At 28.5% G+C, this 15,398-nt stretch overlaps 1 protein-coding gene across 2 annotated transcripts in view; it reads right to left on the bottom strand.

Annotated features, from left to right (window-relative positions):
* The window catches only part of LOC100205532 (uncharacterized), a 109,028-nt gene extending 95,932 nt beyond the window's left edge, over positions 1–13,096 (bottom strand). The window contains exons 1-2 of one of the 2 annotated variants that reach the window (XM_065805236.1): positions 12,897–13,096; positions 749–793 (exon numbers count right to left, since the gene is read on the bottom strand). In XM_065805236.1, the coding sequence (XP_065661308.1) occupies positions 749–793; positions 12,897–12,998 (147 nt within the window). In that variant the 5' untranslated portion in view covers positions 12,999–13,096. The remainder of the gene's footprint in view (positions 1–748; positions 794–12,896) is intronic. The other variant, XM_065805237.1, reaches the window with a different exon arrangement.
* Between the last annotated feature and the right edge of the window lie 2,302 nt (positions 13,097–15,398).

The following is a 15,398-nucleotide window of genomic DNA, read 5'->3' as shown; positions in this document are numbered from 1 at the left end:
ACTCATCAATAACAATTTGTTCTCATAGTAATAACATTGTTGCAATAACTTGTTGCTTTAAAATTTGTTGCTTTAGATTTTAACTATTTTTAACACTGCTTTTAACACAACTATTTTAACACTTAAAAAAATATTTTTCTATAATGAGAAAGTAATGTTATTTCTGTGACACTTTGCAAAATAAACCCTGCCTATTTGAAAAAATAATTTAAAAGTATTATAAATAGGTACATGTTTGGGGTTATAGTGTGTCATTGATTGAAATCTCTCATCCCATAACTTATTTATTAAATAAAGATTTTTGTTTTACTACAATTAAGTCCTTTATGGTTTAGCTAATTCCAAAAAGGTTTGGTGATATATAAAAATGCTGTGCGGTTCCGGTGTAGTGGTAGAGTGCTCGTCTCATAAGGGAGAAGTTCTGAGTTCGATCCCCACCACGCCCCTGGTAGTACCGCACTCAACCTGCTTTCTCCAGACAGCAGCTTTGTTCATTGAGGTTCATGTTTTAAAATTATAGAGTTTAGAGAGGGTTATAATCACAAAAAAAATACAACAAGTAGCCTCCTCCGGGAAGTGGCCTTCTAGGACTCAGGGAGGTGAATATAAAAATATATATATATTTACTAAAATAAAACATTAGCCTTTGTTTTTTTTTTTTTAAAAAGTAATGTATTAAAAAAATCAACACATAATTATAACAAATCTAAAACGTTTTTATTTATTTTATATAACAAAAAATAATAACCTTGGCTTTTATAACAACTTCGGATCCTTTATCCCATAAATTTTCCTGAAAGATTTATAAAGCTATAATAAGTAAAATAAATAATTGTTAATAAAAAATAAAGTAGAAATAACTAAAAATACAAACTTATCAAACTTATACATATTTATACCTACCAAATTATATTTAGAATGCATTTTACCTTGGTTTTTAAATGATTATTAACGCATTCATTTTAATGTAACATCAAAACCAATTTTTCATATTTTTTCATATTTTTATTTATATTTTATTATATTTATTTTTTTGTTTATATTTTTATTATATTTTTATTTATATTTTATTATATTTACTTTTATTTTATATATTATTATCAACTTCATATTTTTAGGTCAACCAATTATTAATACTTAATTTCATATTTTCTTGATATAACCACAATAGGTATTTAGGAAGAACAATGTTAGTGAAAACAAAAAGAAAAAATACTTTATTAAATTCTTTACTATAAAAATTTTTAAACTTACAATAACATTACAATTCTTTACTAGAAACTCTTTTTTCAAGAAGTGCTTTGATGATCACTATTTTCTTTAATGCATATTTTTATCTTGAGTGCATACTTCCATCTTTGCTGACGAGAGATCATATATAATCTTCCATCATTGCAGTATCCCATTGCCCTTGATATCTACTTTCCATTTTTGCAATTCCCTGATGAAATCTCTTACTATTCTTGTTACTGACATCACCCATGTTTTTTGGGAAGAAATCTAGGAGTTAATGCAAAATAAGAATTCTTATAGACATATGAAAACCCAGCTTCTTGAATTTTTCAATAAGCTTTGCAATCAGTTATTTGTATTTAGGTTGCTTACAATTTGCAAGAAATCCGCAAACTACACCATAAAATGCACACCATGCTTTTTTTTTCAATTTTTGTCATTCTTCTTTTGAATTTTTCTGATACCAAGATTGCTTTTATTTAGAGTTTAACAAATTTTCCACCTTTGTTTTTTTCCTCAAATAGCTTTGGAAACATGAGACAAATTTCTTGTAGGGTTTTACAAACTGTTTGACCAGTCCTAGTTTGAAATGAAGTGAGAGTAATAAGACTTAGTGGGAATCTAAAAAACTACAGGCTGCTAGAAAATATTGAACAATCCTGGCTGTAGTTCCACTCGTGGAGGCCAATGAATTTTCTTGTAATGATCATTGCCAGCCTGCCTTTCTAATAAGAAAAGGATACACAAATATTATGTATATCCCCCTTGCAAGCCAAGCAAGAAACCAAATATCTTAAAATCACCTCAAACATCCCATTTGAATTCAAAATAATTTTTTCAAGAAGAATTTGAATTCAAAATAATTTTTTCAAGAAACTATTATAGTCTTCTTTCTTCTGCACCAAGCTTGCATGAGGCAAAAATCTAAATTTATATTCATTGTGGAACAAAACTGCTTAGAGACTCTGTTTTACGCTATCTATGAAAAATTGCTATTGTGCAAGATCATGCTGGAGTATAAAAGAATGAAATCAGTCAATTCATTGTAAATTTCAAATTTTTTATGTTGTTTTAAGATTTCATTCCATCAGCGTTGATGAAAGAAGTATTGCTCCTGACTTAGTAAGACCTAAATCTCTGAAAAACAACATATAACAATTTCACAATAAACACTAATTACAGTTGCATTCAAAACATCGTTAAAAAATAAATGTATAGTAAATACACTTCATGTTTAATTGAATTAAATGTAAGATTTTTGGAAAGTATAATGAAAAGTGTGCTGACATTTTGTGGTAGTTTCCATACTGTTAGTCTTTCATCATGTTGGGCAGGTGCTGTAGATAAAAGAGTTTCTGCACTTCATAATATCAATAAAAAAAAAGTGACAGTAATTGTGATGGTTCTTTTTACCTCTCTATACTCTATAGCAAAATGGGTATAGCAAAAGACATTACCTTTCATCTATTTTGTAACCTTCCTGTTAGACAAGTCTGGCAGATTTGACATATCATATGAGGGGTCCATGTTTTGTCCTGATCATATATAGGGATTCCAAAATATTTTGAGAATGCTACAATATCAGGAGAATTAGGACATCCTCGAGTAGTCATTATAAGCCGACCAGAGCTTATTATCCTCAAGTAGTCATTATGAGAAAAACTTATCCAGTTGGCACAAAAAAATATATAATGCATATTAGATATTAGCTTAAGATGTTTTTAAAACAAATTACTTTAGTCTTAAGCGCAAACTTTATAAAAGATTTCATGAGTGGAAACAGAAAACCTCATATTTAAAGTACCTATTATCAGCAAACTTTTTTTTAAATAATAATAAAATATTTATATGTATTTGCCATGTTTTAAAATGGCGTTATGATGATTTTATAAAAACATCACAATATTTTTATACACATTTATCTCTACCACAACACTAACAATTTTATAGAATTGTTAGTGTTGTGGTACAAGCTTATGTTGCTAAATGTGTTATCTTGACACCCACTGATGTAGATTCATTAATGATAAATAAAGAAGTCTTAAAGCATCTACCAGATGATACTAAAACTTAAATAAGAGCTGATACTATTGAAACATAATCCTAATGAAATAAATAATTTTCCTGATGTGTTTTGACTCCAACAGGTAAATCTATTCATTGCATTAAAAATAAACTTGGTGCTGTTATATTACATAGAAATTTCGATCTTAAATCTAGACTTTGCTGTGGAACTGAATTGCACTACAAAATAATTTTATCGATAGACAAGTTCTAACAGGTGTTTCTGCCAGGACAATAATATTTGTTTCTGGAATTTAGTTAACTCAATCTGATTCAAATTTACCTTTTAGACTGTAAACATTGTCAATATCTAGTTAAATTAGCATAACCAATGACCATAATTAAAACCCAAGATAAAACTTTTGATAAAGTTCTTATTTTAATAACTCTAGCTCCTTGCATGGCCAACTCTATGTTTTGTGTTCCAGAACTGTTAAATAGTTTTTCACAGTTGATGAAAATTAATTACAAGATATGTCATTTAACAAATGTATTTACAAACTCATTTTGTGATTATTGTTTTACTATTAAATGCCACAATAAAAAAAAATTAACTAAACCAATTTTGTTACTAGGAACCTAGCTATTTTTTGACATTAAAATCAAAAACATTTTTTTCCAGCTAAAAAGGTTACAGCTAAAAATGTTGAGCAGTTCAAAAAATATGGCAATTTTAATATTGACCTGGTTTTCTTAAACTGGTTTGCATGACATTAAAAAAAATATTTTTCTTATTAAAATAAAGAATAACAAAAGCAAAAATATAAAAAAAACATTAATAATACTTTTTTGGTGCAGAATTTAATAAATGTAATTTAATTGCTGAAATATGAAGGGAACATAATTACTACTTAACAAAACAATAATAATAAATAAAGTGCAAACTTGAGGTTGCACTAGTTCCTGTAGAAACCTTTACTTTGAAGAAAAAAGTTTTTAAATATGTTAATCTTGGGAACAAAAAAGTAGAATTTGGTTTCGGTGCACACTAAAATGCACAGCTCAAGGAAGTTTATTTTGAACACATAGTCAATTAAAATTTTCTTGCCCTGTCAACCTTTCTGCAGTACTGCAATTTAAAAAAAAAATTTGCCTTAAAAAAGTCCTAAAATTCTAAAATTCGGCGGCACCCAAATGTTGCCCAAATAAGTTCAATGCCGCTGAAAAAGGGTCTATAATAGCCCTTGATAGTATATCAATAATATATAATACCATGCCAATTTAATACCAGACTTCAAATACTCAAAAAAATGTTATCTATCAAGATTATTTATTTCTTTAAACATTTGCATATATATAGTAATTTAGTCTTAGATGTTTGTTTGTTATATTTATCAAAAAAATATATGTCGCTAGAAGGCCCTTATTAAAAAAAGCCCTATACTGAAATTAATTTCAAGGAAAATTTAAATTATTATTATTTACTGAATTTCCCAGACCACCTTCATCTGATGATACGTAATTTATTTATACGTAATTTATTTTTTTATCTGCATTATTTTTCTAATTATATAATTTATAACACAAAGAAAATTTTATTTTTATTAACCTAAGGTTAGATCAAAAAAATGTTCAGTAAAACTGATTAAAATGTTATAAGGACGTAAAAAAAGAAATTATAAAATAAACATAATAAAAAATTTTTTATTTATTAACTTGGATGAGCAAGAACATTTATTTAGACAATTTTTCTTAACAAACAATAACAAAAATAATTAACCAATTTGGAAAAAAAATAAAATTATTAGCTAAAAAATAGTGCACCTTAAATTTTATTTTATATTAGCACCACTTTTTATATATTTTAAATTTTATTTGTTTGTTTTGTTATAATAATTGATTTTATCAAAAAAATTAAAAAACACTATTATAAACTTTAAACGACATCTTATAAAGAGTTTATTTCTTTATAATTAAAAAATAAGAAATACTTTTATTGATATAACTCTAACTTTTTTGCATAAATTTATGCTTGAAGCTCTTGAAATATCTTCATTTATACTTATAAGAAATATCTTCATTTATACTTATAAAAAATATCTTCATCAGAGCCGTACCAAGGGCGGGGCCGGCCGGGCCGCGGCGCCAAAATTGGGAGGGCGCAAACTTTAATAAATCAAAAAAACAATAATCAGTTTATGAAACTAATTTTTACGGCGTCGCTGCTGTTGATAAGAAAATTAATTAAAATTCCGCCTCTTGACACAAACTCTTAAATATTAAAGCTCATATACTAAATAAAAAAGCGCCCTATAACACTAATATACCTTTGATAACTTTTGAGCATTATAATTCTATTATGAGTCGAACCCAAAAGTTATCTGGTGCTGAATTTAAGAAGAAAAGAAAACAGCGCCAAGAAAATGACAAGAAACTACAAAACTGTTTCAAAAAGTGGTTGGTAACAAACTCAGTGGAGAAACAAACTATTTCAGAGGATATTTGTATTGAAATTAATGACAATTCAACAGATCCTATAATTGACTTTAATTGAGTTCATTTGGAATTAATTGAAGAGGAGATTTTCATCAGCCAAAGTCAAGAAGAATTTTGCACAACTGATTCAGAACCAACCAGGGAAGATGAAAATGCCTAGCTTTCAGGCCCAGCTGAAATGGACGAGGATGAACTTCATTCAGAAATCTCAGAAATTCCAGTGGCCTCGGAAGAAAATTTTCAACATAGGGATCCAGCAACATGGCCTAAAATAACGGACAAAACAAGATGCTTTTTGATTGAGCATAGGCCAGAGCAAGACGGAAGAGAATTTTTCCCAAACACGCTGCGTGATTTTGACAACAGAATGCGACACTTCAGCTCAAAATGGTATGAAAAAATTCATCCCAATGGTAAAAAATTTGTTCGCACTTGGCTGCAGTACAGCAATAAAAAAGATTCTTTATTTTGTTTTTGCTGTTTGTTATTTTTAACAACAAAAACCAACATTTTCTCAGAAAATTCTAAAGGGTTTTGTGATTGGAAAAAACTAAACCCAAGAATTCCTGAGCATAAAAACAACAATGAACATCAAAGATGCTATTCTGATCGGAAAATCTTGAAAAAAACCTCAAGGAAGGAAAGACCCTGAATTCTGATCTGTAGAGAGTTATTAGTGGAGAGATGAAAAAGCGGAGAGATATCTTAAAAGTGATTGTTGATGCAATTTTGTTCTGTGCCAAGAACAATCTTGCCCTTCGGGGAACAACAGAAGACATTGGTCAACAAAAGAGTGGCATTTTTCTGAGCTTAATTGAGTTGATTAGCCATTATTATCCTTTAGTGGCTGAACACATTGCGTCCGTTAAAGCCAAAAAAACAACAACATCCTACTTTTCTCCTTGAATTCAAAATGAGCTGATTGAGTTACTTGGGCAGAAAGTCAGGAAAGAAATTTTGTCAAACATCAAAGAAGCTAAATACTAATCGGTTCTGTTTGACTGCACTCCAGATACCTCCCACAAAGAGCAGATGACTCAGATCATCAGGTATGTCCGCATCAGTGATGAAACCTGCACAATTAAGGAAAGCTTTGTGGACTTCATTGAATCTCACCAAAAAACCGGAAAAGGTCTTGCAACAGAGATGAGTGAAAAATTGGAGAAGGATGGTCTAAGCATTTCTGATTGCCGGGGCCAAGGCTATGACAATGGAGCCAATATGTCTGGAAAATACAATGGCATCAAAGCTCACACCCATTCTCTTAATGAGTCAGCAAGATTTGTTCCATGCGCAGCTCACACTTTAAATCTTGTTGGTGTTCATGCTGCTGAGGTTTCCCCACTCATGATTACGTTTTTTGGAAAGGTTCAAGCTATCTTTAACAATTTTTCAAGCTTCACGTCAAGATGGGAAAAACTGATGAAAACATTGATAATCTCATTAAAGGGAAATAGTGACACAAGATGGTCTACCAAAAAAGAAGCAATTACACCATTGCACAGACAAATCAAAGATGTTCTTCAAGTTTTGGAATCCATTATCCACAATCCCATGACAAATGCTGTCACAGCAGTGCAAAAGAACTTCTCATTCATATTGATTTCAGTTTTTTGTGTTTGTTGGATTTCTGGTGTCAAATTCTTTCTCTAATTGACTGGGAAAACAAACTGCTTCAGTCAAAAACCATTTCAATTGACATTGCCGTAAAAAAAAATGAAATGGTTGAAGGCTTTCATTCAGAATTTTTGAGATGTTGGGGTGGACAATATTATCAAAGATGCCACAGAAAAAGCTAACCAGAGCGGAATTGATGATGGCTTTCCAATTAAGAGGAAGCGCAAAGTGAAGCGAATAGCACTTTATGAAGCTAAAGATGACTCTCACCTTCTCATAGCAGAAACAGAATTCGGATCTCATTGCAACCTTGTGTTTGACAGCATTATTACACAAATAGAGTGGCGGTTTGAGGCTGATGTCTGCTGTATCCTCTGCCTTTGGCTACCTCAGTGGGCATTCACTCTCTAAAAGTTCAGTGGATGAACTCAAGAAAAAAGCTGCAAATTTATCTCAAGTTGACAAGGCAGATTTAGATTCTTCCGATTTCCAGTCAGAAATGGCAAGCTTTAAATATCGAGCTGCCGCAATGATGGACAACTTTGAAAAATCTAGCCCGATCGACATTTTGCAGCTCATTCATAAATATTCTTTAACCGATGCTTATCCCAACACAACAATTGCTATTCGCATCTTCCTCGCCATACCAGTCACAGTTGCTACGTGTGAGAGGAGTTTCAGTAAACTTAAGCTCATAAAACACTATATGAGGTCAACAATTGGCCAAGAACGTTTGTCTAGTTTGACTATAATTTCAATTGAAAATGAAGTGGCAAACAATATTGATTTTGATGATGTCATTAGTGAATTTGCCTCAAGAAAAGCCAGAAAAGTGGCATTGAACTAAAGTTTGTGCAACCTTAATGACAAATTTTACTTATAACTTGATGTGATAAATTTTGTGATCAATAAATCATTTTTATTGTTTATTTTTCTTCTTTTTTTTTTTTTAAGGAGGGGGAGGGAAAGGGAGGGGAAGAGGGGGCGCAATTTTCTTTTCTTGCCCGAAGCGCAAAATTGGCTCGGTACGGCCCTGATCTTCATTTATACTTATAAGAAATATCTTCATTTATACTTATAAGAAATATCTTTATTTATACTTATAAGAAATATCTTCATTTATACTTATAAGAAATATCTTCATTTATACTTATAAGAAATATCTTCATTTATACCTATAAGAAATATCTTCATTTATACTTATAAGAAGTATCTTCATTTATACTTATATGAAATATCTTCATTTATACTTATAAGAAATATCTTCATTTATACTTATAAGTTTTATTATGCAAAAAATAATAGCTTAGAAAAATAATATTTTATAATAATTACATTAGCTTTATATAATTAACAGATTGTGCAATATCAAAAAAGCAAATACAGAAATTTCATTATAATTAAGAAAGGATTTTGATTACTAAAGTTATTTAAATTTAAAAAAATTAGTTTTTTTTTTCCTCTGTTTTTCTTCGCCTTTTTTTATTTTTTACAAAAAAATTAAATTCTTTGTTATAACTTAAAGCACTGTATCAAAAATATTCATTAGGTGGAACGGTATATATTTTTTAATAAATGGTACTTGGAAACTTAAATCTTTGCTTTTCACAAAGAAAACAAAAACAAAAAACGCTGTTAAAGTAATTGAATTTTTTTCTTTGTAATAAGTAATATTTTTTGTTTGTTAACAACTTCTTAAAAGTAAAAAACTTGTGAAAATTTAAAATTTGTGAAGCAGCAATTTTAAGAAATAATGTGAAAAAAAAAACTTTTTAATTTATTTATACAAATGCCGAGAAAAGAAAAAAAATAATTTATGCTAAATGATAATAAAAAAAGTAATAAAATAATAAAATTAAAAAAAATTGAAACAAAATAGACATTCCACAATATGTACATTTACAAAAATTGTTTTTCTTAATTAGTAAAATATTTTATTGTGGTACTTTAAAAAAGTTAATGTCCTTAAATAATAAATAAAATAATTTATAGATAAAGATAATTTTATGACTTCAAAATCATGAAGAGCTAATGAGCTAAGCCACTTCTTCTTGCTTAAAGCAAGGCCTGTATATATATATATATATATATATATATATATATATATATATATATATATATATATATATATATATATATATATATATATATATATATATATATATATATATATATATATATATATTAGTGATGTGCCATCGGCTAATGGCGATTGTGGCTAATAATAGGTTTAATGTATTTATTTAAGGGTATTATAATAATATTAAGGATTTAAATTACATATTTAACATGCTCCTATTCATCAGAGGTGATTCAACCTACTAGCCTATGCTATTGGTAACCAGCAACCAATTAATCAGCTAAACCATAGGCCGATTAATTGGTCGATGGCATTGGTTGAATAATCAGCATTGGCCGATGCATTGGTATTGACTATTAAGTTAAACTAAATAGGTGCATAGGCACACCTTATATATGCAAGTTGCATACCTAATATTAAGATATTACCTTTATATACTCTAATTAAACTCTATAATTAGCCTTATTTGGCCTTTGCTGATGACACATCACTAATATATATATATATATATATATATATATATATATATATATATATATATATATATATATATATATATATATATATATATATATATATACATATATGAAGCTTTTGACAAAGTTTGGCATGCTGGTCTTCTCCATAAGCTTGCTTCATATGGTGTGTCTCAGAAAGTTTTTGAAATTATCAAGTGGTTTTTTTCTAAACCCTTTATCTAAGACTAACACAATTACTAGTTCTTTATTACTAGTAACTTCTGGGGTACCTCAAGGTCCTGTCTTGTTTCTTATCTACATTAATGATCTTCCTGATAACTTTATATCTAAAATAGCTCTTTCTGCTGATGACTCAACTTTATACTTCTGTCTTGACAAAAAGTTTTCTCTTTTTGATTGGTTAGAACAGACGATTTTAAATCTGATCTCACTTCTGTAAAAGATTAGGACTCACAGTGGCTTGTAAATTTCAACTCAAACAAAACTCAGTTAGTTACTGCAAACAATTATCTTGATATTGTCGACATTCCTAGAATAAGAAATGGCAACCCTCTCACCAGGCTTGGACAGGTCAGAGGGTTCTCACCAGGCTTGGACAGGACAGAGGGTTCTCACCAGACACTTGAACAATTTACAATAAAAAAATGTTAAGTCTTAAATATCTTTTAATTGTTGATCTTTTCTAAAGGTTTTATTTTAACCGAGGGCTTTAAATAAAACCATAAAATTAATTATAATGATTGATTATATAAACGCATGTGTAAATTAATAAAAAATGTTATATATAAGTTGTTTTTATGTAGGCATGTATTTTTTATGATAAATTTAAATGTTTGAAACTATTTTTCCATGTCTTCCTAGAAATTTTTTAAACCATTATTTGTTGAAAGAATTTTTTTTTTGTTGCAACTTTTTTGAAAAAATAATTGTTTATACAATTGAAAAATATCATATATGATATCACTTTTTTATAAATTTAATAAAATTTGTTCATTTATTAAAAAATCATTAGTAGCAATTTGTTATTTAATTTAAAAATATTTTGCGTAACTTTAATAAAACGTTTAAAAAGTTAAGTTTTAACAACATGTATTTCATACCTAATTAAAAGCGTAATAAAAAGTCTTTCCTTCAAGCTTAAATTTTTATTTTTTATTTTAGTGCTTATATAATTTCTTTTTTGTTGGGAATTCTTTTTCTAACTTTTGTCCTAGTTTAAGTTTAGTTTAGGGTTTCTACATTCAGAGCATTTCTGAAATGTTTTAATCATCAAAATGTATAAACAATCGTGGTCAAGTTGTCAAAAAATAAAATCATTTGCGTGGTCAGCAACAGTGCTTGATCGCATGCCATTTCTGTTCGAGTCTGTCTCATTGAGTCCTCTTCATTACATTCTCTTGGATTACCATTTACTATTGACCTTTTATATAAACATTATATATTCTATACTAGCATCTGCTAAGGTTGCATCATTTTATTGTGATCACCATTTTCTTACTGCTGATTCCATTCTCTATCGCTAAAAGCCTTCTTATTTGTTCCTTATGGTATACTTTTGTCGTATTTAGGTTGGTTCTTATGATGCTCTTTCTCTTTTAGTCAAAGTCCAAAAATGCATTATAAAGTAAAAAAATTACAAATAACAATATTATATATTTATAATATAAATGAATAAATGGTTATTTAATTTGCTATATATGATTAATTATCACCATATGAAGCAAAAAATGTATTTGAATGTGCATTAAAGTTTAGCAGAATCTAAGGAAGTTAATCTAATGTACTATTGGTAGAAATATATCAACTTCAATCTCAGATAAAGTTCGATCAAATACAATATTAGAATTGTACCCAGGTCATCATAGGAATTAAATAACATAAAAAATATGGTTGTTTTGGCTTTTTTATGCTTGTTTTCTTTTATAAGTGAAGGTTTATTACAAGAAAAGTGTGTCAAGAGTTTTTTGATTTTTGCTTGTTTTTTATAAAGTGCTGTTAAACACTTGTTTATTTGTTTTTTTAATTTTTGTATAAATTTTTCTTTTATACAAAAACCATTGCGCTTTCCAAAAAACAGAACCTAAATTTTGCAAAATTTCTGGCATATATTTAAACTAATTTATTGTTTATTTGAGTAAAAGAAGAGTTATTTAAAAAATACATTAAGAGCTTATTTATTAAATGATATCTTTTTTAAATAATTATCTTTTGTTCATGTATTAAAAGAAAACATTTTCCTGTAATCACCTGATCCCAGTCCAAGTCTGTAATCTCTTTGTTCTAAAGTGTTTATAATGTAATGTTAAGTAATTAAAAACTCAGTAAACAAATTATTATATTCATAAACTCAGTAAACATGCAACAAATTGTAGTTTAATGAAACTACTTTAGGATATACTTTATTTGTATATATACATATACATATATTTTCTATATATACATATACTATACTGTCTATATTTTCTGGATTTTACTTTTCTTAAATTTATGTGAAACTATAATAATTACAAACTAACTAATAAATTTTCATAGTACCCAACAAGTTTTTTCTTGAAAGTATTCTGTTGCAATTTAAACAGTAGGGTAAGTAACAACATTTTATTTAATAATAAATAAGTTTTACATTATATCTAATAATGTTTGGCTAATACATACCTAAGATCTATTTATTTTCCTGCAAAAAAAATGAACTTACAGGTAATATAGTTTTCGAAATAATGTTACAACTATCTATATTTTTATCTCCTTTATATTTTTTGTCTGGCAAGTATTAAAAAGATTGAAAGAAGATCAAATTAAGTCCATTTACAGTTCACATACTACAGCATAGATGGAATAGATTGCAATATCTTTTTGTAGATATTGTTGTCTTATGTTGCAGTATGTGAACAGTTGAATGCTTCAATTAAAATTAATATATAAATATACTAAAGCATTAGTATGCATTTATAAGAATATCATCAATTGCAATGTACTAACAAGCTTACAATTTTTTGTGATACTTGCTTCATTGCTGTTTTTTGTGATTTGGCAACACTATTTGTTGTTGTTTGTAAAGCCATATGGAATAACTTGAACGTAAACTTCATCTCTTTAATAATCTTCAAATTTAAAATTTAGTACTTTTTATAAATCAATTTAATTTTATAAATTTATTTGAGTCCATTTATTGACAAAACAAAATCTTTAAAAACCAATAAAAAATACTTAAAAACAAAAAAAGATAAATCAACAACAACAGCAACAAAAAAAGCCAAAAAAAATGTCTCCACTTTTTTCTCAAAAATGAGTAATTAGTATATTTTGGTATATTGGTATATTTATTTATTCTAAAAAACGAGTTATTGGTATACTTGGTAAATTGGTATCATTATATAGTGAGAAGGGTACTGGCACAGGGTGTCTGCCAATATTTTAAGCTGGATTTCCCTGATTTTTCCCTGATCCACTACCTGTTTTTCCTAATTTAATTTAAAGTTAGCCAATTATAACTTCAGAAATGATAGACTTAGGTTATTTTGAAGAAAAATGATCTTCAATTGCAAAATGTAAACTTAATACAACCCACACCTAAAGTATCAAGAGAAAACTTTCTGCTGAGCAAAATTTTTATTACGTGTATAATATACATTCTACTTAAGTTAGAGGCATTTTCCTGATTTCTTATTGATTTTTTCCAAATTTAACTTAATTTCCCTAATTATTCCCTGATTTTTATGCAGATATATAAATTCCCTGACTTTTTCCTGTTTTTTCTGATTTCCCTGATCTGGCAGATACACTGTGGCAGTACTACTGCACATATTTTAAATACGTGCAGTAAATATTAGTTACTAAGCCAAAAAGAGTAAATAGTTAAAATAATAGTAATTTTAAAAAGAAAAGTAAAGTAATTCTCAATATCCAACAATAATGTAATGTGGAGATCTGTTATTTTGACTTAATTGGACTAAATTGTATAAAAGCGGAAGGATGAATAAGCGCGAACTGGTTATAAGTGCGAACTGGAATAAGTGCAAAGCAGTTCCAAAAATTGGAACAAGCACAAGTACGAATTGGCATAAGTGCGCCGAATAAAATATTGGCATAAGAGCAAAGATTGGTATAAGTGCAAATTGGCATTTTTGCACTTATGCCAATGTTGGCAAATTTATTCGGCGAATTCGCACTTATGCGCACAGTGGGTCAGAATGGCTAATTTTGAGACAAAATCAATAACTAATTTAATATTAGTGCAACATTCACTATTTTTGGCATGAGTACATATATATGGTTTGAGCTTCTTATAAAGGCGTTATTTTTTATTTAGTTGCTATGGATGCCTAACTTTTGCATAGCAATAACCTACTTTTTGTAGTTGCAGGTATGTTATGCGTACTATATACACTAAATTTGGCATGAGCACCAGTGTAAGTTCTGCGCCTATTATTAGGTTGTTATTTTTTGCTTGGTTGCTATGGTTACCTAATTTTTGCTTAGCAACGAACTACTTTTCGTAGTTGCAGACTTGTTATGTGTGCTATACATACTAAGTTTGCCACGAGCACCAGAGCAAAGTCTGCTCTTCTTATGAAGGTATTATTTTTTATTTGGTTGCTATGGATACTTATTTTGGTGTAGTATTAATCTACTTTAGGTCTTATATTTTAAATTTGGTTAGAGTACAATGCAATGCATTTTAATACCAATGCATTTTATATAATGATGTTAACTATGGTTGATATGAATACCTTATTATGCATACCAACAAGTTTTTTATAGTGATAGTCAATTTTATACAAATTCTTGACTTATTTACTGCAAATTAAAAAAAAAAAAAGGATTGCTCTGGTGCATTAAATAAATGTGGGAAGTTTTTAACTTATCATAATTATAGAATATTAACAATTTTGATTTACAATGTATAAATTTGAATTTTAATAATAATCAATGCAAGAAACCAAAATTTGGCCTGTAAAAATCCATGACAAGTACAACTAAACACGGTTTTTTAACAGTTGCAGAACACCTTCTGACAAACCTTCTTCTCAGTACTAACTATTGTTCTAAGTGAAGAAATGACTGGATAACTAGAAAAAAATTATCGCTTAAATAAATCTTTATTACATTTGATACGGTCACACTTTATGTAAAATATCGACGATACTTTTTACAATCTTTATTCCGGCCTCAATAGTTTGTTTACTTAAGAGCCCAATTGGCAATGTCATGTAACCAACAATACTGGAAGCATGAATTAGCATTTTGTAAATGCTCTTCGGCATATAGTACCATTGATAGCATTCCGCGTAAAACTGAGCCGCCAGCTTAGGCTTATCGACAATCAGTTCCATCTTCTCTTGATAACAAGTTGAATTTTTTTCTTTTGCATTTCAATTTAATGCTTGTCAACTGGTAATCTTGATGACCATTTCTTGACTGGCAATTTGTAAGCAATGTGGATTAAGCATTCGAATGTTCGTATTCATGCATGTTGAATCGAAATCCCA

Source organism: Hydra vulgaris, chromosome 09 (genome assembly GCF_038396675.1).
Source record: "Hydra vulgaris chromosome 09, alternate assembly HydraT2T_AEP".
NCBI lineage: Eukaryota > Metazoa > Cnidaria > Hydrozoa > Anthoathecata > Hydridae > Hydra > Hydra vulgaris.
This window is presented reverse-complemented; position numbering and strand designations above follow the sequence as displayed.